This window comes from Hyla sarda, chromosome 9 (assembly GCF_029499605.1).
Source record: "Hyla sarda isolate aHylSar1 chromosome 9, aHylSar1.hap1, whole genome shotgun sequence".
Taxonomy (NCBI): Eukaryota; Metazoa; Chordata; class Amphibia; order Anura; family Hylidae; genus Hyla; species Hyla sarda.
Genome location: NC_079197.1, coordinates 177326114 through 177350462, shown reverse-complemented (window position 1 = coordinate 177350462; position 24349 = coordinate 177326114). Strand labels below are relative to the sequence as shown.

Here is a 24349-nt window from a genome sequence, read left to right as displayed (position 1 = left end):
ATCTGCACCTCAGCCCCTGGACTACAACTCCCATCATTGACAGAGTCTGTCCATGATGGGAGTAGTAGTCCTAAAAGTCCCGCAGCTGGGGGATGTGCAAATGCCATCCCTCAGCAGCGCTGTGCTACTACAACTACTCCCATCATGGGACAGACTCTGTCCCATGATAGGAGTAGTAGTCCAAGGGCAGAGAGACAGATCTCTGTTCACATTATGCTTTTTGCATAATGGGAACAGAGCAGTGTGTTCCCAAACAGCGAGACTCCAGCTGTTGCTTAACTACAGCCCCCCATGATGGGAGTTGTAGTTTAGCAACAATTGGAGGCTCCCTGTTTAGGAACACGCTGCATTATGTGCGCTCTTCCCAGGGGAGAGCGCAAAAGATGTACTAACCCATATTTCTTGTTTTTCTTTTTTTCTCATTTCAGATACGTGAATGCGGAGGACCAAGTCAGATTCGGTGGACTGCGACGATGACCAGCATTTTTTTTTATTTCAATAAAATGGTTAACGAGGGCTGTGGGGGAGTATTTTTTTTAAATAAAATTTTTTTTCAATGTGTTGTGTTTTTTATAATTTAATTTTCAGGGTTAGTAGTGGAAGCTGTAATATAGACGGAATCCATTACTAAGCCGGGGCTTAGCGTTAGCCCCAAAATCAGCTGGCGCTAGCCTCAAATTATTACCTCGGTACCCACAGCCACAGGGGTGCCGGGAAGAGACGGTACCAACTAGGTGGTAACAGGCTGGCGTTATTTAGGCTGGGGAGGGCCAGTAACAATGGTCCTCGCCCACCTTGGTAACGTCAGGCTGTTGCTGCTTGGTTGGTATCTGGCTGATACTGAAAATAGGGGGAACCCTATGTGTTTTTTTAATATAAATAAAAATAAAGTGTGGACTTCCGGTTCCGGCGCGGCCTGATGTAGACGGCGAACGCGTGTGCTCCTCCACCCCCGACTCCTATCAGCTAAGTACCGCTGCACTAACGGGCTTCAGAAGTCCCCGATCACCGCCCGACACCTCAGCCAGTCCGAGGGGATGGACAGGTACCTCCAACGTGGCGGCTCCTCCGGTACATCACAGCCCGCGCCTCCCCAGCACACGCCACAAAGCGCACCTGTCATGGCGGCGACGGCGGGACAGAAGCTGCGACCCGCTGCGGGAGTCCCCACACTGCCACCAATGAATGATACCCGCGTGGGGACACCGGGGACTGACGGGGCGACACCGCATGGCGGTTCCCAAAAACAGACACCACCTGCAGTCCCAGAATTGGCGCAGCCCGACTCTGCAGTGATGGCGGAGGCCGCATCGGGGGTGACATCACGGCCACCACAAACGGAGAGGCAGTTAAGCTCTGAGGTAACCGCTATGGAAGTCAGCCTGCCAGCTGACCCACACTTGGGACCACACACTGCCACCGTGGGCCCCTCACCCCCCGGGACTACTATTGCAACCCCTCAACTTTCCTCAGGGCCGGCCTTTTCCATAGACTACCAGCACCTGGCGAATGAAATGGCGTTGCGTATTACCCCAACTGTACGAAATATAGTGGAGGAGGTCCTAAAAGCAACTCTCCAAAACCTGAAACTGGAAGTACAGGAACATACTGGCCGCCTGTCAGAATTGGAGCACAGAACCTCCCAATTGGAGGATACCGACACGGCTGCAGCTAAACGCCTACATGGCATGGAATTGGAGATGATCCGCATTGGCGAGAAAATGGAAGACCTAGAAAACCGCTCTAGGCGTAATAATTTACGTATAGTGGGGGTTAAGGAGACAGTAGCACCTCTTGACCTGCAACGCTTTTGCGAGCGAGATCTTCCTAAGTCGCTTGGCCTGTCTCATCCCTGCAGGGTGGAACGAGCCCACAGAATTGGCCCATCTTCACACCCCCAGCCTAACCGACCATCTTCCACTCCGGAGGCCCGCCCCCGTCAAGTCATTCTTCGACTACTGGATTACAACGACAAAGTTGACATTTTGAGGGCGTACCGCCGTCTGACACAACCCCTGGAAATTCATGGAATGCGCCTGTTGATTTTTGAGGACTTCTCGGTAGAAGTGGCGAAACGAAGGAGGGCCTTCAGCACTGTTTGCACTAAGCTATTTCAGGCGAAATATAGATTCCAACTTCAGTATCCAGCCACCCTGAGGGTGTTCCATCCTGACGGCTCTACCACCACTTTCAAGACTCCAGAGGAAGCGTCTTCATCAATAGACCAGCTGCTGTCCTCTTCCTCCACGTCATCTTCCCGTCCACCAGCCCGGACACCCACTCGTCGTTCGAGATCACCGAGGAGGAATCATCGTTCCCGCTCAGCACCTAGAGATTCGCAATTCTCTGCAAGCCAAAGACACCGACGTAGACGTCATCGCTCTCCAGGCCGTGGCTATGACAGCGACAGGCGATCTTCACCTGACTGAACACAGCTGTTCCTTGTTCCTTGTTCATGATGACTTCACCTTCTTGCCTTTGAGCCTTCTGCTGGGACTACGGGAATGATGAACCGGACGTCCAGGTTTTCTCTTTGTTTTTATCTTCCTCGCCTATATGGCGTTGTTATACGGAAGGTTTTCAATGTTGCCATATTCCAACCAGGCTTTGGTGCTGTGATGTTGCACGGCCGCACGGCAGGGTTGGCCTTTCACCTACCTGACTGAGGGACTTGACCATCTTAGAGGGGGTCGGGGGGAGGGGGGGGAGCATGGGCGTCCAGAAAGGTGTGATATTACTTTGATGCCTATGTCGGCCGAAAAAAGGAAGTCCATTATCCAAAAGGAAGGTTTTGCTAAATTAGCAACACTTTCTAGGATATTCTACAGGATGGTTAACTGTTATTTGCTTGTATACTGTTTTTGTTTTGTTTGTTCTTTCCCACAGCTTGGAACCTCTAGTGAAAACTACTGCCCAGTTTATTATCGGGCACCTATCCTGCCTTATAGAAACTTTACACGGTATTACTTATTCAGGGTCATGTTTGGTATGCCCCCATTGCTGCTGTGCCCTTTCATATCTATTTACACATATATTATCTGCACAGCCCTCTATGAGGGATTGTCTGGATTGTCTTGATTTACCATGCCTAACATAATATCGTGGAATGTCAAGGGTCTTCGCTCCCCCCAAAAACGAAGACTCTTTATACGATATTTGAAGCGATTCCACCCGGACATTGTCCTCCTCCAAGAAACCCACCTAGCTGGCTCAGATTTTTTTAGGTTACAGCAGCAATGGGTGGGGCAGGTGTTTGGTTCTCAGGCCCAGGATGGGAAAGCAGGAGTGGTCACTTTGATCCACAAATCTTTTGCTTTTGGTCTTATATCACACGACACTGATGATGAAGGCAGGGTCTCACACTTACGGCTTGACCACAATGGAGAGATCTTTAGCATTTATAACATATACGGTCCCAATGGGGAAAATAAGTCCTTTTTTCACGCTCTAGCAGACAGAATTCATGACGATAACACGACGAACAAAGTAGTGGGGGGCGACTTTAACACAGTCCTCGACCCCCTAGTGGACAGAAAGGGCCCGACATCTCAAGCAATCCCCATACGTAGCAGAGACTGTGTATTGCCCCCTTTCTTAGACCAATTGGGACTGATAGATGTGTGGAGAATGTCTCACCCGGATGATAGGGAATTCACCCATTTCTCCAATGCCCACTCTTCCTGGTCTCGTATAGACTATCTACTGACATCTCCGGAACTTTACTATAAAGTTAGCTCAGTAGACATTGGAGAACTGGCGTTGTCAGACCATACCCCTCTCTGTCTGCGGCTCCTGCCCTCCTACCCCAAAGGGACAGATATTCTTTGGCGTTACCCCTCACTGCTGGCCAAGGATGATACCTTTCTCGAATTACTTAGGGGTTGGTGGTTAGAATATACCGTATATAATGGGGAACACCGCTCAGACCCAACTCTGTTCTGGGAATCGGGGAAGGCAGTATTAAGGGGAAAATTGATGGCACACGTGGCCCACCTAAAACGCACCTCTCTGAAAAATCTGAATGAAGCCAGTGCTCGACTAAGGGATGTCTATGCCACCTTCGTAGCCCACCCTACTATTCAGAACCGGGAGGAATGGAAATCGGCTAGAGCCAATTTTGAATTATGGTGGGATAGAAGGGAACGCCTAGGGAGGTCCCACTTTGAGGTAGATCTCTTTAGACACGGTAACAAATCGGGACGTCTACTGGCCCGTATAGCTAGGGGAAAGATACCTACCCCTCACATAACAGCACTTAAAGACTCCTCGGGAGTCACGCACAAAAACCCTCACTCCATTAACAAATTGCTGTCCTCCTACTATAGCTCGCTTTATGAAAACTCTCCCTCTGACCTTTCGGCGGGTGAGGCCTTCTTGAAATGGGTCCAACTTCCCACACTGACGGAAGAACAGAGGGAGATTCTTAATGCACCGGTGTCGGTGGAGGAAATACAGGGAGTTATCGGTCATCTCCATAACGGGAAGGCCCCGGGCCCAGACGGGTATTCAGGCGAATTTTATAAAGCCCTATCAGAGCAGATTGCCCCAGTCTTAAGGGATATGTTTCAGGTATTCATGTCTACGGGATCATTACCCACAGAAGCCTCTCTTGCACACATAAAAGTTTTGCCTAAACCGGGTAAGGACCTAACTGACCCAGGTTCCTATCGTCCGATATCTCTAATTAACCAAGACATCAAGATTCTATCAAAAATTTTAGCTGACCGTCTTTCTCGATTCATGCCAGCCTTAATCGGTTCCCATCATGTGGGCTTTATTAGGAACAGATCAGCTACCATGAATTTGAGAACGGTTATGGCGGTTCTAGATCGCCTACAACATCAGCCCCAAAGGGGTGAAGCTCCTGCCTTGCTCACTTTGGATGCCGAAAAAGCATTCGATAATGTAAAATGGGATTGGCTGGGACTGGTGCTGGATGCGATTGGTATTCAAGGGTCATTTAGGAATTACATTTCTGGGATTTATGCAACCCCCAAGGCTAGAATACACACACCTGGTATCCTATCCACGCCCTTCCCTCTCTTCAAGGGCACCAGACAGGGTTGCCCACTCTCTCCCCTACTCTTTAATTTAGCGTTAGAACCCCTGGCGCTCTCCCTACTGTCTGAAAATATTTATCCTGGCATTAAGGTGGGGAAGAATGAAGTAAAATTGACAATGTTCGCAGATGATATTTTATTGTTCCTTGATGGCCCGACTGCTTCCCTAGGACGCATTCTTGAACATCTGAGAACATTTGGGGCGTTCTCGGGTTACAAAATAAATGTGTCTAAATCGGAACTTTTACCCCTAGGTCCTTTCCGTCACCAGTGGCTTCCAGAGATATCAGGTATGGGAGTCCGCATTGCTGACTCCTCCATCACCTACCTGGGTATCAAAATAGGGAGAACGCCCGACACCATATATAGTTTAAACTATACTCCCCTCTTCTCCAAGATTAAAGCTGAATTACGTAAATGGGAAAAACTCCCCCTGAACTTTATGGGGAGATGTGCACTCATTAAAATGGTCAGCTTTGCGCGTCTCCTATACCCCCTGCAAACCCTACCACTTCTGTTAAAACATACTGACGTGAAAGGCTTAAACTCAGCATTCACCAAATTTATCTGGGCGGGGAAGAGGCCCAGAATCGCACTAAACAAATTGATGCTCAATAGGTCTGATGGGGGACTGAATTTTCCCAATGTAAGAGGATACAATCTATCATGTCTTTTTCGATTTGTTAATGACTGGATACATGGATCCTCTTATCATGCTCTTTACGGTCTAGAGAGTGAATTGGCGGCTCCATGGAACCTAGCAGTCCTCTTACATACTACATACTCTAAACTCCCCTCCATAGTGAAACGCTCTGTACTACTGAGGGATACGGTGGCATCTTGGAAGGAGGTCAGGAAGTTATATGGACTGCCTTACCTCTTATCCAAACATCTACCACTGGCGAAACATCCAGTTTCCCCCAAGACTTCCTCCTGAGGTGCTTGGCCTTTGGTCGGACAAGGGCCTCACGACGGCCAAGCACTTTATGGACGTTACTCAGAAACGATGGCTCCGACCATCCACACTACTCTCCCTACACAACCTTCCCCCGTCTCATGCATTCCCTATGCAACAGATATGCTCCTTCTTCTTTAGTCGATTGCGTAACCTGTCCAAGGAGGCCACAAAGAACGAACTAGACTATCTTATTGGTTCGGAACCCCGTAAATTGTCCATCTCTATGATATACACATCCCTTAGGAAAGTACTACTGAAATTTACACCCTCTTCTATTTTTTCAGCGTGGACCTCATGGGTACCAGGAGACGATATTTCGGAATGTATCTTGAATGGGTGGAATATCATCCGTAAATGCATTATCAATGAGAGATGGCGTGAAACCTACTACAAAATGGCTCACAAAGCCTTATATGGGTTTAACATACTGCCTTCCCCGGATTTCCCCGATCGTATCACGGCCTGCCCTAAATGTGCTACCCCTTTGACGAATATGTGGCATGGAGTTTGGACGTGCCCCCATACAGAAAGATATTGGCAAATGATTATATCATACATCAGAGAGAAATGGGAAATGTCACTACCACATACACCAAGACCCCTATTGTTTCATCAGTTTAGACCACCTGACTTGACCGACCAAGGCCCCACCAAAACACCCCAACTAGTTCACATTGTCCTCTTAGTGGCACTTAGGTGTATCTTCGCAGCCTGGCTCTCCCCTTCTGTTCCCACCATCACCATGGTCATATCGCAACTTAAATTGTTATGTGGGATAGATAGGCTTGATACTGAACGACACATGAACACAAACACGGCAAAATATTTCGCCAAATGGCAAGATTTTATTGTTACACACTACACATCAGCTGAAATCGAGGACATAGTTAAGCCCTTTAGCTCGACAGACTGGTACTGTCTTGGGGTTTTGAGTGATTCACTGGGTCCATTACGACTTACCTCTTGACCTTGACTTCTAACATACTACAAACGTGGCATGCCTAATTGGAGCGAGGCGAATGAATATTGTGATACTGCCGCGCATGTCCACTTGGGTTATCCATTAGCTGTGTGGAGTTTACAGTTTCTGGTTTTGTAATTTATTGAATGTTCTTATGGCTCCTATTCGACGATATTCCGCACTTAACTATCAATGTGTGATGTTTGTTTATAACAATGAAAATTCAATAAAATTTGTTTTAAAAAAAAAAATAAAGTGTGTGGTTCCCTCATTTTTTCAGTATCAGCCAGATGCCAACCAAGCAGCAACAGCCTGACGTTACCAGGGTGGGCGAGGACCATTGTTACTGGCCCTCCCCAACCTAAATAATGGTAGCCTGTTACCGCCTAGGCCCAGGAGCGCCATTTTTGATGCCCCGGGCCTGTTGGTACCGGCTCTTCCTGGAACCCCTGTGGCAGAAGGTATCAGGGTAATAATTGGGGGTTAGCACTAGCTGTATTGGGGGCTAACGCTAAGCCCCAGCTTAGTAATGGATTCTGTCTACAGGACGCCTTCCACTGCTAACCCTGAAAATTAAATTATAAAAAACACAACACATTGAAAACATTTTTTTATTTAAAAAAACACTCCCCCACTGCCCTCATTAACCCTTTTATTGACATAAAAAAAAAACGCTGTTCATCGTCGCAATCCACCAAATCTGACATAGTCCTCTGATTCACGTATCTAAATTCACGTAAGAAAAACTGACAAAATGCAAGAAAAAGCAGGGACAGTTTTTCGGGCATTTTTCCTGATGGACAAAAAACCTCAATGGAATCCGACCTCAAAGCAATAGAACAAAATCCCTACGTCCACTTTTCCTGTGAGGTAGAGAAGGAGTGTACGGTAGAGCGAGGGGGGGGGGGCATTCCCATATTTGATAAGATTTATCAAAGGAATGTACAGCCTTAGTAAATTCTGAGCAAGAGTGCAAATTAGACAGCAGTGTAAAGGGGTAGATCACTGTCTACAATAGACACATAATGATAAATCTCCCCCATTGTGTACTGTACAGGATCCTGAAGAAGCTCCTGTCCTCTACATAGACAATGATTACAGCTCCCAGCAGATCTTTATTACTTTTATATGGAAGGATTTGCTTTATCTATATTAGTTATCTACTTATTTTTGTTTAATCCTCATTTTCCTATTTTTGGATGACATTTTGGGGGCTTCAGAACCAATTACCAGGTTTCCATAGAGTTCTGGTCTCAACATACAATGGTCTCAACATACAATGGTCGTCCTGGAACCAATTATTGTAACTTGAGGAACCACTGTACAAAATGCATTATTATCATCAACATCTTACAACCACCAGATGATTATACTCTACATTATTATATAATCACCAGATCATTATACTCACTACATTATTATATAATCACCAGATCATTATACTCTCTACATTATTATATAATCACCAGATCATTATACTCACTACATTATTATATAATCACCAGATCATTATACTCACTACATTATTATATAATCACCGGATCATTATACTCACTACATTATTATATAATCACCAGATCATTATACTCACTACATTATTATATAATCACCGGATCATTATACTCATTACATTATTATATAATCACCAGATCATTATACTCATTACATTATTATATAATCACCGGATCATTATACTCTCTACATTATTATATAATCACCGGATCATTATACTCACTACATTATTATATAATCACCGGATCATTATACTCATTACATTATTATATAATCACCGGATCATTATACTCACTACATTATTATATAATCACCAGATCATTATACTCACTACATTATTATATAATCACCGGATCATTATACTCACTACATTATTATATAATCACCGGATCATTATACTCATTACATTATTATATAATCACCGGATCATTATACTCATTAAATTATTATATAATCACTGGATCATTATACTCATTATATTATTATATAATCACCGGATCATTATACTCACTACATTATTATATAATCACCGGATCATTATACTCTCTACATTATTATATAATCACCAGATCATTATACTCTACATTATTATATAATCACCAGATCATTATACTCTCTACATTATTATATAATCACCGGATCATTATACTCTACATTATTATATAATCACCGGATCATTATACTCACTACATTATTATATAATCACCGGATCATTATACTCACTACATTATTATATAATCACCGGATCATTATACTCTCTACATTATTATATAATCACCGGATCATTATACTCTACATTATTATATAATCACCGGATCATTATACTCACTACATTATTATATAATCACCGGATCATTATACTCACTACATTATTATATAATCACCGGATCATTATACTCTCTACATTATTATATAATCACCGGATCATTATACTCACTACATTATTATATAATCACCGGATCATTATACTCACTACATTATTATATAATCACCGGATCATTATACTCACTACATTATTATATAATCACCGGATCATTATACTCACTACATTATTATATAATCACCGGATCATTATACTCACTACATTATTATATAATCACCGGATCATTATACTCATTATATTATTATATAATCACCGGATCATTATACTCTCTACATTATTATATAATCACCAGATCATTATACTCACTACATTATTATATAATCACCAGATCATTATACTCTACATTATTATATAATCACCAGATCATTATACTCACTACATTATTATATAATCACCGGATCATTATACTCACTACATTATTATATAATCACCAGATCATTATACTCACTACATTATTATATAATCACCGGATCATTATACTCATTAAATTATTATATAATCACCGGATCATTATACTCACTACATTATTATATAATCACCGGATCATTATACTCATTATATTATTATATAATCACCGGATCATTATACTCTCTACATTATTATATAATCACCAGATCATTATACTCACTACATTATTATATAATCACCAGATCATTATACTCTCTACATTATTATATAATCACCGGATCATTATACTCACTACATTATTATATAATCACCGGATCATTATACTCACTACATTATTATATAATCACCGGATCATTATACTCACTACATTATTATATAATCACCGGATCATTATACTCACTACATTATTATATAATCACCAGATCATTATACTCACTACATTATTATATAATCACCGGATCATTATACTCTCTATATTATTATATAATCACCAGATCATTATACTCTCTACATTATTATATAATCACCGGATCATTATACTCATTACATTATTATATAATCACCGGATCATTATACTCTACATTATTATATAATCACCGGATCATTATACTCTACATTATTATATAATTACCGGATCATTATACTCATTACATTATTATATAATCACCAGATCATTATACTCACTACATTATTATATAATCACCGGATCATTATACTCATTATATTATTATATAATCACCGGATCATTATACTCTACATTATTATATAATCACCAGATCATTATACTCTCTACATTATTATATAATCACCAGATCATTATACTCTCTACATTATTATATAATCACCAGATCATTATACTCTCTACATTATTATATAATCACCGGATCATTATACTCACTACATTATTATATAATCACCGGATCATTATACTCATTACATTATTATATAATCACCGGATCATTATACTCTCTACATTATTATATAATCACCAGATCATTATACTCACTACATTATTATATAATCACCGGATCATTATACTCTCTACATTATTATATAATCACCGGATCATTATACTCACTACATTATTATATAATCACCGGATCATTATACTCACTACATTATTATATAATCACCGGATCATTATACTCACTACATTATTATATAATCACCGGATCATTATACTCTCTACATTATTATATAATCACCGGATCATTATACTCACTACATTATTATATAATCACCGGATCATTATACTCACTACATTATTATATAATCACCGGATCATTATACTCATTATATTATTATATAATCACCGGATCATTATACTCTCTACATTATTATATAATCACCAGATCATTATACTCACTACATTATTATATAATCACCAGATCATTATACTCTACATTATTATATAATCACCGGATCATTATACTCATTATATTATTATATAATCACCGGATCATTATACTCTCTACATTATTATATAATCACCAGATCATTATACTCACTACATTATTATATAATCACCGGATCATTATACTCTCTATATTATTATATAATCACCAGATCATTATACTCTCTACATTATTATATAATCACCGGATCATTATACTCATTACATTATTATATAATCACCGGATCATTATACTCTACATTATTATATAATCACCGGATCATTATACTCTACATTATTATATAATTACCGGATCATTATACTCATTACATTATTATATAATCACCAGATCATTATACTCACTACATTATTATATAATCACCGGATCATTATACTCATTATATTATTATATAATCACCGGATCATTATACTCTACATTATTATATAATCACCAGATCATTATACTCTACATTATTATATAATCACCAGATCATTATACTCTCTACATTATTATATAATCACCGGATCATTATACTCTACATTATTATATAATCACCGGATCATTATACTCACTACATTATTATATAATCACCGGATCATTATACTCACTACATTATTATATAATCACCGGATCATTATACTCTCTACATTATTATATAATCACCGGATCATTATACTCTACATTATTATATAATCACCGGATCATTATACTCACTACATTATTATATAATCACCGGATCATTATACTCACTACATTATTATATAATCACCGGATCATTATACTCTCTACATTATTATATAATCACCGGATCATTATACTCACTACATTATTATATAATCACCGGATCATTATACTCACTACATTATTATATAATCACCGGATCATTATACTCACTACATTATTATATAATCACCGGATCATTATACTCACTACATTATTATATAATCACCGGATCATTATACTCACTACATTATTATATAATCACCGGATCATTATACTCATTATATTATTATATAATCACCGGATCATTATACTCTCTACATTATTATATAATCACCAGATCATTATACTCACTACATTATTATATAATCACCAGATCATTATACTCTACATTATTATATAATCACCAGATCATTATACTCACTACATTATTATATAATCACCGGATCATTATACTCACTACATTATTATATAATCACCAGATCATTATACTCACTACATTATTATATAATCACCGGATCATTATACTCATTAAATTATTATATAATCACCGGATCATTATACTCACTACATTATTATATAATCACCGGATCATTATACTCATTATATTATTATATAATCACCGGATCATTATACTCTCTACATTATTATATAATCACCAGATCATTATACTCACTACATTATTATATAATCACCAGATCATTATACTCTACATTATTATATAATCACCAGATCATTATACTCACTACATTATTATATAATCACCAGATCATTATACTCTCTACATTATTATATAATCACCGGATCATTATACTCACTACATTATTATATAATCACCAGATCATTATACTCTCTACATTATTATATAATCACCGGATCATTATACTCACTACATTATTATATAATCACCGGATCATTATACTCACTACATTATTATATAATCACCGGATCATTATACTCACTACATTATTATATAATCACCGGATCATTATACTCACTACATTATTATATAATCACCAGATCATTATACTCACTACATTATTATATAATCACCGGATCATTATACTCTCTATATTATTATATAATCACCAGATCATTATACTCTCTACATTATTATATAATCACCGGATCATTATACTCATTACATTATTATATAATCACCGGATCATTATACTCTACATTATTATATAATCACCGGATCATTATACTCTACATTATTATATAATTACCGGATCATTATACTCATTACATTATTATATAATCACCAGATCATTATACTCACTACATTATTATATAATCACCGGATCATTATACTCATTATATTATTATATAATCACCGGATCATTATACTCTACATTATTATATAATCACCAGATCATTATACTCTCTACATTATTATATAATCACCAGATCATTATACTCTCTACATTATTATATAATCACCAGATCATTATACTCTCTACATTATTATATAATCACCGGATCATTATACTCACTACATTATTATATAATCACCGGATCATTATACTCATTACATTATTATATAATCACCGGATCATTATACTCTCTACATTATTATATAATCACCGGATCATTATACTCTCTACATTATTATATAATCACCGGATCATTATACTCACTACATTATTATATAATCACCGGATCATTATACTCACTACATTATTATATAATCACCGGATCATTATACTCACTACATTATTATATAATCACCGGATCATTATACTCTCTACATTATTATATAATCACCGGATCATTATACTCACTACATTATTATATAATCACCGGATCATTATACTCACTACATTATTATATAATCACCGGATCATTATACTCATTATATTATTATATAATCACCGGATCATTATACTCTCTACATTATTATATAATCACCAGATCATTATACTCACTACATTATTATATAATCACCAGATCATTATACTCTACATTATTATATAATCACCGGATCATTATACTCATTATATTATTATATAATCACCGGATCATTATACTCTCTACATTATTATATAATCACCAGATCATTATACTCACTACATTATTATATAATCACCGGATCATTATACTCTCTATATTATTATATAATCACCAGATCATTATACTCTCTACATTATTATATAATCACCGGATCATTATACTCATTACATTATTATATAATCACCGGATCATTATACTCTACATTATTATATAATCACCGGATCATTATACTCTACATTATTATATAATTACCGGATCATTATACTCATTACATTATTATATAATCACCAGATCATTATACTCACTACATTATTATATAATCACCGGATCATTATACTCATTATATTATTATATAATCACCGGATCATTATACTCTACATTATTATATAATCACCAGATCATTATACTCTCTACATTATTATATAATCACCAGATCATTATACTCTCTACATTATTATATAATCACCAGATCATTATACTCTCTACATTATTATATAATCACCGGATCATTATACTCACTACATTATTATATAATCACCGGATCATTATACTCATTACATTATTATATAATCACCGGATCATTATACTCTCTACATTATTATATAATCACCAGATCATTATACTCACTACATTATTATATAATCACCGGATCATTATACTCTCTACATTATTATATAATCACCGGATCATTATACTCACTACATTATTATATAATCACCGGATCATTATACTCACTACATTATTATATAATCACCGGATCATTATACTCACTACATTATTATATAATCACCGGATCATTATACTCTCTACATTATTATATAATCACCGGATCATTATACTCACTACATTATTATATAATCACCGGATCATTATACTCACTACATTATTATATAATCACCGGATCATTATACTCATTATATTATTATATAATCACCGGATCATTATACTCTCTACATTATTATATAATCACCAGATCATTATACTCACTACATTATTATATAATCACCAGATCATTATACTCTACATTATTATATAATCACCAGATCATTATACTCACTACATTATTATATAATCACCGGATCATTATACTCACTACATTATTATATGATCACCGGATCATTATACTCACTACATTATTATATGATCACCGGATCATTATACTCTCTACATTATTATATAATCACCGGATCATTATACTCTCTACATTATTATATGATCACCGGATCATTATACTCTACATTATTATATAATCACCAGATCATTATACTCTCTACATTATTATATAATCACCGGATCATTATACTCACTACATTATTATATAATCACCGGATCATTATACTCACTACATTATTATATAATCACCGGATCATTATACTCTCTACATTATTATATAATCACCGGATCATTATACTCTCTACATTATTATATGATCACCGGATCATTATACTCTACATTATTATATAATCACCAGATCATTATACTCACTACATTATTATATAATCACCGGATCATTATACTCACTACATTATTATATAATCACCAGATCATTATACTCACTATATTATTATATAATCACCAGATCATTATACTCATTACATTATTATATAATCACCGGATCATTATACTCACTACATTATTATATAATCACCGGATCATTATACTCACTACATTATTATATAATCACCAGATCATTATACTCTACATTATTATATAATCACCAGATCATTATACTCTCTACATTATTATATAATCACCGGATCATTATACTCACTACATTATTATATAATCACCAGATCATTATACTCACTACATTATTATATAATCACCGGATCATTATACTCCACTCTATCTATATATATATGTATATATTTATATATATATATATATATATATATATATATATATATATACCAAACAAGAAAAATTCTGCAGCACTCCAAAATGCAGTGAAAAAATGGTGGATTTATTTAGTCCAACGGCTATGCCATTGGGCTAAATAAATCCACCATTTTTTCACTGCATTTTGGAGTGCTGCAGAATTTTTCTTGCTTGGTAGCTACAATTGACCCATTACCTGGGACAACGACCTGCTGGCACCTGGCACCTTCTTTCTACTTTTGGGTTGAGCTGCTTCAATTTTCTACTTTTATATATATGTATATGTATATCTATATATATATATGTATATGTATATGTATATATATATATATATATATATATATATATATATAAAAGAGAAGGCCTGACTCGCTGACTCAACGCCCAGCCTAAACCCTTGGACCTAGAAAGCTGAATTTTTTTCACAGGTGTTTTTAAGACACAGACGAGGAATAAGAAAGGATTTTTCAAAATTCAACCCTCAAGGGGGGTGAAAAAGGGGTTGAAAGTTTGTATGAAAGTCGTCATTTTTGAAGCTAGAAGCATAAAACTTTGTTTTTAGACTAACAATTAGAGATAAAGAAACACGTGTTTTAACATTTTCTAAAATTCCACCCCTGAAGGGTTGAAACGGGGCTCAAAGTTTGTATGAATTAAGATTAGGTTGATTTTTGAATTCAAAAATTTGCACCATTACTCTTAAATAAAAGCAACGTCTGTCTGTATCTGTATTTACATAATAATAATCCTCCAAAAATCTATCAAAAAATCGACATTATTAAAACCACCTGTTTTTTTTTATAATTGTGAGCTGAGCATTTCTTGTGCTCTGAAGCGCCCCCTAGTTGTCGGTGAGGCTCGGCAGGCAGTGACTATGGGCTGCACACTCCTTTCTCTGACTTATTTTGTGATCATTTTTTGTATGGCCGTCAACCTCATATAGTGAGGCCCAGACATCTCATTGGTCTGTTGTGAAGTGATAAAAGTTGCGCTATTGGCTGTGTTCACACCTTGCTGTTTTATTGCAGTCGCAGTTCTGTGATTACACAATATAGCAACAATACTAAACAGTATCGGCAATGAAACTGCAGTGCAATGTGTGAACACAGCCATAAAAGATTTGAGGAGCCCAACAATAGATCATTATATCTACGAGATCACTATAATCACTAGATCATAATCATCCCTAATCATTGAAATATTAGACTCGCTAGATCATTATAATTACTAGATCATTATAATCACTAGATCATTATTATCACAAGATCACTATAATCACTAGATCATTATAATCACTGGATCATTATATTCACTAGATCATTATTATCACTAGATCACTATAACCACAGGTTCGCTATAATAACTAGATCATTATTATCACAAGATCACTGTAACCATAGGATCACTATAATTACTAGATCATTATCACTAGATTATAATCACTAGATCCCTATAATAACAAGATCATCATTATCTCTAGATAACTATAACCACAGGATCCCTATAATCACTAGATCATTATAACCACTAGATCATTATAACCACTAGATCATTATTATCACAAGATCACTGTAACCATAGGATCACTATAATTACTAGATCATTATCACTAGATTATAATCACTAGATCCCTATAATAACAAGATCATCATTATCTCTAGATAACTATAACCACAGGATCCCTATAATCACTAGATCATTATAACCACTAGATCATTATAACCACTAGATCATTATTATCACAAGATCACTATAACCATAGGATCACTATAATTACTAGATCATTATATTCACTAGATCATTATTATCACTAGAACATTATATTCACTAAATCATTATAATCACTAGACCCCTATAATCACAAGATCATCATTATCACTAGATCACTATAACCATAGGATCACTATAATTACTAAATCATTCTTATCACTAGATCATTATAATCACAAGATCACTATAACCACAAGATCACTATAACCACAGGATCACTATAATGACTAGATCATTATTATCACTTGAACATTATTATTACAAGATCATTGTAATCACTAGATCTTTATCACTATGGGGGAGATTTATCAAAACCTGTCCAGAGGAAAAGTTGCCCAGTTGCCCATAGCAACCAATCAGATCCCTTCTTTCATTTTTAACAAGGCCACTGCAAAATGAAAGAAGCGATCTGATTGGTTGCTATGGGCAACTGGACAACTTTTCCTCTGGACAGGTTTTGATAAATCTCCCCCTATATCATTATTATCACTAGATCATTATTATCACTAGATCATTATTATCACTAGATCATTATTATCACTAGATCATTATTATCACTAGATCATTATTATCACTAGATCATTATTATCACTAGATCATTATTATCACTAGATCATTATTATCACTAGATCACTATAATACTCAGAACATATTCATAACTGAAATACTATAAATCACTAGATCATTATAATTACCAGATTGGAATCATTAAAACGTTATAATCACTAGATCATTATGAATATTAAAACATAATAATTATAGTAATATTGTAATCACTAGAATATAATAATCATAAATCATTATAATCACCGGATCATCGTAACCACACAAGATCATTATAATCTTCAGATTTGTATAATCATTAGGTCTTTATAGCCACTAAATTATTATAATCAACAAAAAGAGTATGAAAACGATCTAGTTGTTATAATGATCTGTTGGTTATAATCACTAGATCAGTGTTTCCCTAACCAGGGCGCCTCCAGCTGTTGCGAATTTACTGCACTAGATTATAAAATTATAATCGCCCCATTATTGTAATAATTAGATTGCAGGGATCCCCTTTACCTTCCTCATCGATGTGGTTCCTTGTCGCTCAATCGCAGAACTCGTGTACCTGGAATCAGAAGAAAACACCAGTCAGAAGACAGAGATCAGCGAGATCAGCGCCCGCCACAGGGCCATGTTCACACACTGTATATGACTAACAATAACGGCGGTAAAAATGACCTTAAAGGGAAACCCCACATCCACATGACACAAATCCCCCCTTCTATATCTCCTATAGTTCAGTGGAGGGGCTCCTGCCCGCCTCAGCTGCTGTTCTCTGGTATCTGTCACTAGAGGCTTTTGTGTCCTTGTAAATAAAGTTTATTGAGATAAATAATGTTATTACTATAATAATCACATGACACCCTGTGTACGCACTGTACAGGGGGAGATTTATCAAAACCCGTCCAGAGGAAGAGATGCCGAGTTGCCCCTAGCAACCAATCAGATCACTACTTTCATTTTTAAAAAGGCCTTTGAATAATGAAAGCAGCGATCTGATTGGTTGCTATGGGCAACTCAGCAACTCTTCCTCAGGACCCTTTAGGTGTCATACGCGCAGCCCTGCGGTCGTATCATACAGAGGACATAAAAGTGACATTATAAGGACATGTTCACACACAGGTTCTGGCCCCATCAATTTACCATAAAACAACCAAATAACAGACATTTTTTTGGTACAAAAAAAAAAAAATATATATATATGTGTGAACATAGCCTTAAAATGAATCGTGAAATCAACAATAACAAAACAATCATTCTGATAATTAATTAAAATAACAGTTTTTATCAGCAATATCATCACTAGAGATGAGCGAATTTACAGTAAATTCGATTCGTCACAAACTTCTCGGCTCGGCAGTTGATGACTTATCCTGCGTAAATTAGTTCCGCCTTCAGGTGCTCCGGTGGGCTGGAAAAGGTGGATACAGTCCTAGGAAAGAGTCTCCAGCCCACCGGAAAGCTGAACTAATTTATGCAGGATAAGTCATCAACTGCCGAGCCGAGAAGTTCGTGAGGAATCGAATTTACTGTAAGTTCGCTCATCTCTAATCATCACTCATAGCAATATCACAATCAGTAAAATAATAATCGTAATCAATCATAAGAATCATCATGTTCATCATCATCCGAAAAAAATATCTACTTCATAATCCTCATAATGATCAATGAAATAATCTAAAGCAGTGGTCTACAACCTGCGGACCTCCAGATGTTGCAAAACTACAACTCCCAGCATGCCCGGACAGCCGTTGGCTGTCCGGGCATGCTGGGAGTTGTAGTTTTGCAACATCTGGAGGTCCGTAGGTTGAAGACCACTGATCTAAAGGATCATCACCCATAGTAACATCATCCTAATTATCAACATCACAATCCTCCTCATAATGATCAATAAAATAATATTTATCACCAATATCATCACCAATAGTAACATCATCCTCATTATCAACACCCAAATCCTCCTCTTAATCAATAAAATTATATTCATCATCATTATCATCTAAAGGATCATCACCCATAGTAACATCATCCTCATAATCAATAAAATAATAATTATTGTCACCACCTCATCACTCATAAGAATCATCATCCTCAACATCTACATCACAATCCTCCTCATAATGATCAATAAAATAATATTCTTCATCAATATCACCACCAATAGTAGCATCATCCTCAGTATCAACATCTTAATCACCCTCATAATCAATAATAGAATATTCATTATCAATAATCTAATAAAGATCATCACCAATAGTAGCATCATCCTCATTATCAACACCCAAATCATCCTCTTAATCAATAAAATAATATTCATCATCATTATCATCTAAAGGATTATCACCCATAGTAACATCATCCTCATAATCAATAAAATAATAATTATTGTCACCACCTTATCACTCATAAGAATCATCATCCTCAACATCTACATCGCAATCCTCCTCATAATGATCAATAAAATAATATTCTTCATCAATATCACCACCAATAGTAGCATCATCCTCAGTATCAACATCTTAATCACCCTCATAATCAATAATAGAATATTCATCATCAATATTCTAATAAAGATCATCACCCATAATAACATCATCCTCATAATTATTAAAATTAGGGATCGACCGATATTGATTTTTTTAGGGCAGATACCGATAATCTGTGAACTTTGAGGCCGATAGCCGATAACTTATACTGATATCCCGTTATAAGTTATCGGCTATTTCTCTCTCTCCCCCGGTCCTGCAGAAGCTTTTGCGAGGCCAGAAACCGCCGCCGCCGCCCGCTTCTCTCCCCTTGCCGGTCCTTAGTTCAACCACCGCCGCTGCCCCATCACCTCCCCCCATCCCCGGTTTTATAATGACCTGTTCCCGGGGTCCGCGCTACTTCTGGCTCCGGTGGCGTCCTGAGCTGTCACTGTGCGCACTGACGGTGATGTCGCGTTGAGGACGTCACTCGTCATTGCGCTGCGCACAGCAACAGCGCAGGACACCGCAGGAGCCAGACGTAGCGCGGACCTCGGGAACAGGTCATTATAAAACCGGGGATGGGGGAGGCAATGGGGCAGCGGCGGTGGCGGTCGTCTCTGACTGGGGGGCATTATCGGCATATCGGCAAGGTAATTGCCGATACCGATAATGTCCAAAATGTGAATATCGGCCGATAATATCGTCCAAACCGATAATCGGTTTATCCCTAGTTAAAATAATAATAATAATAATAATGATGTTTATCACCATTCTTAAAGGGGTTATCCAGGAAAAAACTTATATATATATATATATATATATATATATATATATATATATATATATATAATCAACTGGCTCCAGAAAGTTAAACAGATTTGTAAATTACTTCTATTAAAAAATCTTAATCCTTTCAGTACTTATGAGCTTCTGAAGTTAAGGTTGTTCTTTTCTGTCTAAGTGCTCTCTGATGACACCTGTCTCGGGAAACGCCCAGTTTAGACGAAGTTTGCTATGGGGTGTTGCTTCTAAACTGGGCCACGTGTCATCAGAGAGCACTTAGACAGAAAAGAACAACCTTAACTTCAGAAGCTCATAAGTACTGAAAGGATTAAGATTTTTTAATAGAAGTAATTTACAAATCTGTTTAATTTTCTGGAGCCAGTTGATATATAAAAAAAAAAGTTTTTTCCTGGATAACCCCTTTAATGCCAATATCACAATCCTTCTCATAATCAATTAATCAATTAATCAGTCACCACCTATATAATAATCTCCAATAACATCATCTTCATCATCCTCAACATCACGATTAGAGATGAGCGAATTTACAGTAAATTCGATTCGTCACGGACTTCTCGGCTCGGCAGTTGATGACTTTTCCTGCATAAATTAGTTCAGCTTTCAGGTGCTCCCGTGGGCTGGAAAAGGTGGATACAGTCCTAGGAGACTCTTTCCTAGGACTGTATCCACCTTTTCCAGCCCTCGGGAGCACCTGAAAGCTGAACTGATTTATGCAGGAAAAGTCATCAACTGCCGAGCCGAGAAGTTCGTGACGAATCAAATTTACTGTAAATTCGCTCATCTCTAATCACGATCGTCTGAAAAATCAGTAAAATAATAACATTCAATCATAAGAATCAACATCACAATCCTCATAATGATCAATAAAATAATATTTATAATCAATATCATCACCAATAGTAACATCATCCTCAGTATCAACATCCAAATCCTCCTCATAATCAGTTAAAAAGTAATAATCATCACCTATTTCTTAGTCACCATAAACATCATCTTCATCATCCTCAATAATCAACATCACAATTATTCTCATAAGTAATAAAATAATGGGCAGCAATAATATCATCATCCATAGCAACATTATCCTCAATATCAAAATTACAATCAGCTTCATTATCATTGATAAAATAACAATCACCTTCATTAATTTCAACACTATTAAAATCACCAAAAAAATAATCAAAAATAACAACCATTATTATCAGAATTAACATTAATATCAATATCACAATCATCCTTTTTATTTCCACTAAACTAACAGTAATCATCAACATCACAATTATGAGCGAACTTACAGTAAATTCGATTCGTCACGAACTTCTCGGCTCGGCAGTTGATGACTTTATCCTGCATAAATTAGTTCAGCTTTCAGGTGCTCCGGTGGGCTGGAAAAGCTGGATACAGTCCTAGGAGACTCTTTCCTAGGAATGTATCCACCTTTTCCAGCCCACCGGAGCACCGGAAAGCTGAACTAATTTATGCAGGATAAATCATCAACTGCCGAGCCGAGAAGTTCGTGACAAATCAAATTTACTGTAAGTTCGCTCATCTCTAATCACAATCCTCATCCTCACCACTATTATCAGTATCATCATAAACATCCTTCTCCCTATTATCATCACTATCATAATTATCACCATTAAAGGGGTATTCCAGGAAAAAACTTTTTTTTTATATATCAACTGGCTCCAGAAAGTGAAACAGATTTGTAAATTACTTCTATTAAAAAAATCTTAATCCTTTCAGTACTTATGAGCTTCTGAAGTTAAGGTTGTTCTTTCCTGTCTAAGTGCTCTCTGATGACACGTGGCCCAGTTTAGAAGCAAATCCCCATAGCAAACCACTTCTAAACTGGGCATTTCCCGAGACAGGTGTCATCAGAGAGCATTTAGACAGAAAAGAACAACCTTAACTTCAGAAGCTCATAAGTACTGAAAGGATTAAGATTTTTTTAAATAGAAGTAATTTACAAATCTGTTTAACTTTCTGGAGCCAGTTGATATATATAAAGAAGTTTTTTCCTGGATAACCCCTTTAATATCATCATCACAATCATCATCTATTGCAGTGGTCTTCAACCTGTGGACCTCCAGATGTTGCAAAACTACAACTCCCAGCATGCCCGGACAGCCGTTGGCTGTCCGGGCATGCTGGGAGTTGTAGTTTTGCAACATCTGGAGGTCCGCAGGTTGAAGACCACTGATCTATTGCAATATCACAATCGTCCTCATAATGATCAATAAAATAATATTCATCATCAGAATAATCACCCATAGTAACATCATCTGCATAATCAATAAAATGATAATCATCCCAAAAATTCTTGTTTAATTATCATCATCCTCAATATCTACATCACAATCCTCTTCATAACGATCAATACAATAATCTTCATCATCAGAATCATCACCCATAATAACATCATCCTCAATATCAACATCCAAATTATCCTCATAATCAATTAAATGATAATTATCATCACCTATTTTATAATTGTCATTAAAATCATCTTCATCATCCTCAATATCAACATCACAATCATTCTCTTAAAGGGGTACTCCAGTAAAAACCTTTTTTTTTTATTTTTATTTTTTAAATCAACTGGTGCCAGAAAGTTAAACAGATTTATAAATTACTTCTATTAAAAAATCTTAATCCTTCCAGTACTTATTAGCTGCTGAATACTACAGTGGAAATTCTTTTCCGTTTGTAACACAGAACTGTCTGCTGACATCACGAGCACAGTGCTCTCTGCTGACATCTCTGTCCATTTTAGGAACTGTCCCCATAGAAATCCCCATAGAAAACATATGCTGCTCTGGAATGTTCCTAAAATGGACAGAGATGTCAGCAGAGAGCACTGTGCTCATGATGTCAGCAGAGAGCTCTGTGTTTCAAAAAGAAAATAATTTCCGCTGTGGTATTCAGCAGTTAATAAGTACAGGAAGGATTAAGATTTTTTAATAGA

General features: G+C 36.7%; 2 protein-coding genes across 3 annotated transcripts in view; one reads left to right on the top strand and one right to left on the bottom strand.

Moving 5' to 3' along the window:
- Nucleotides 1-24349, bottom strand: part of LOC130291147 (connector enhancer of kinase suppressor of ras 2-like) — a 563764-nt gene that overhangs the window by 52126 nt on the left and 487289 nt on the right. For both annotated transcript variants that reach the window (XM_056539606.1, XM_056539607.1), the window contains exon 15: nucleotides 18626-18674. In XM_056539606.1, the coding sequence (XP_056395581.1) occupies nucleotides 18626-18674 (49 nt within the window). The remainder of the gene's footprint in view (nucleotides 1-18625; nucleotides 18675-24349) is intronic.
- Nucleotides 1-24349, top strand: part of LOC130291148 (uncharacterized) — a 96193-nt gene that overhangs the window by 61627 nt on the left and 10217 nt on the right. The gene's annotated exons all lie outside the window — the stretch shown is intronic.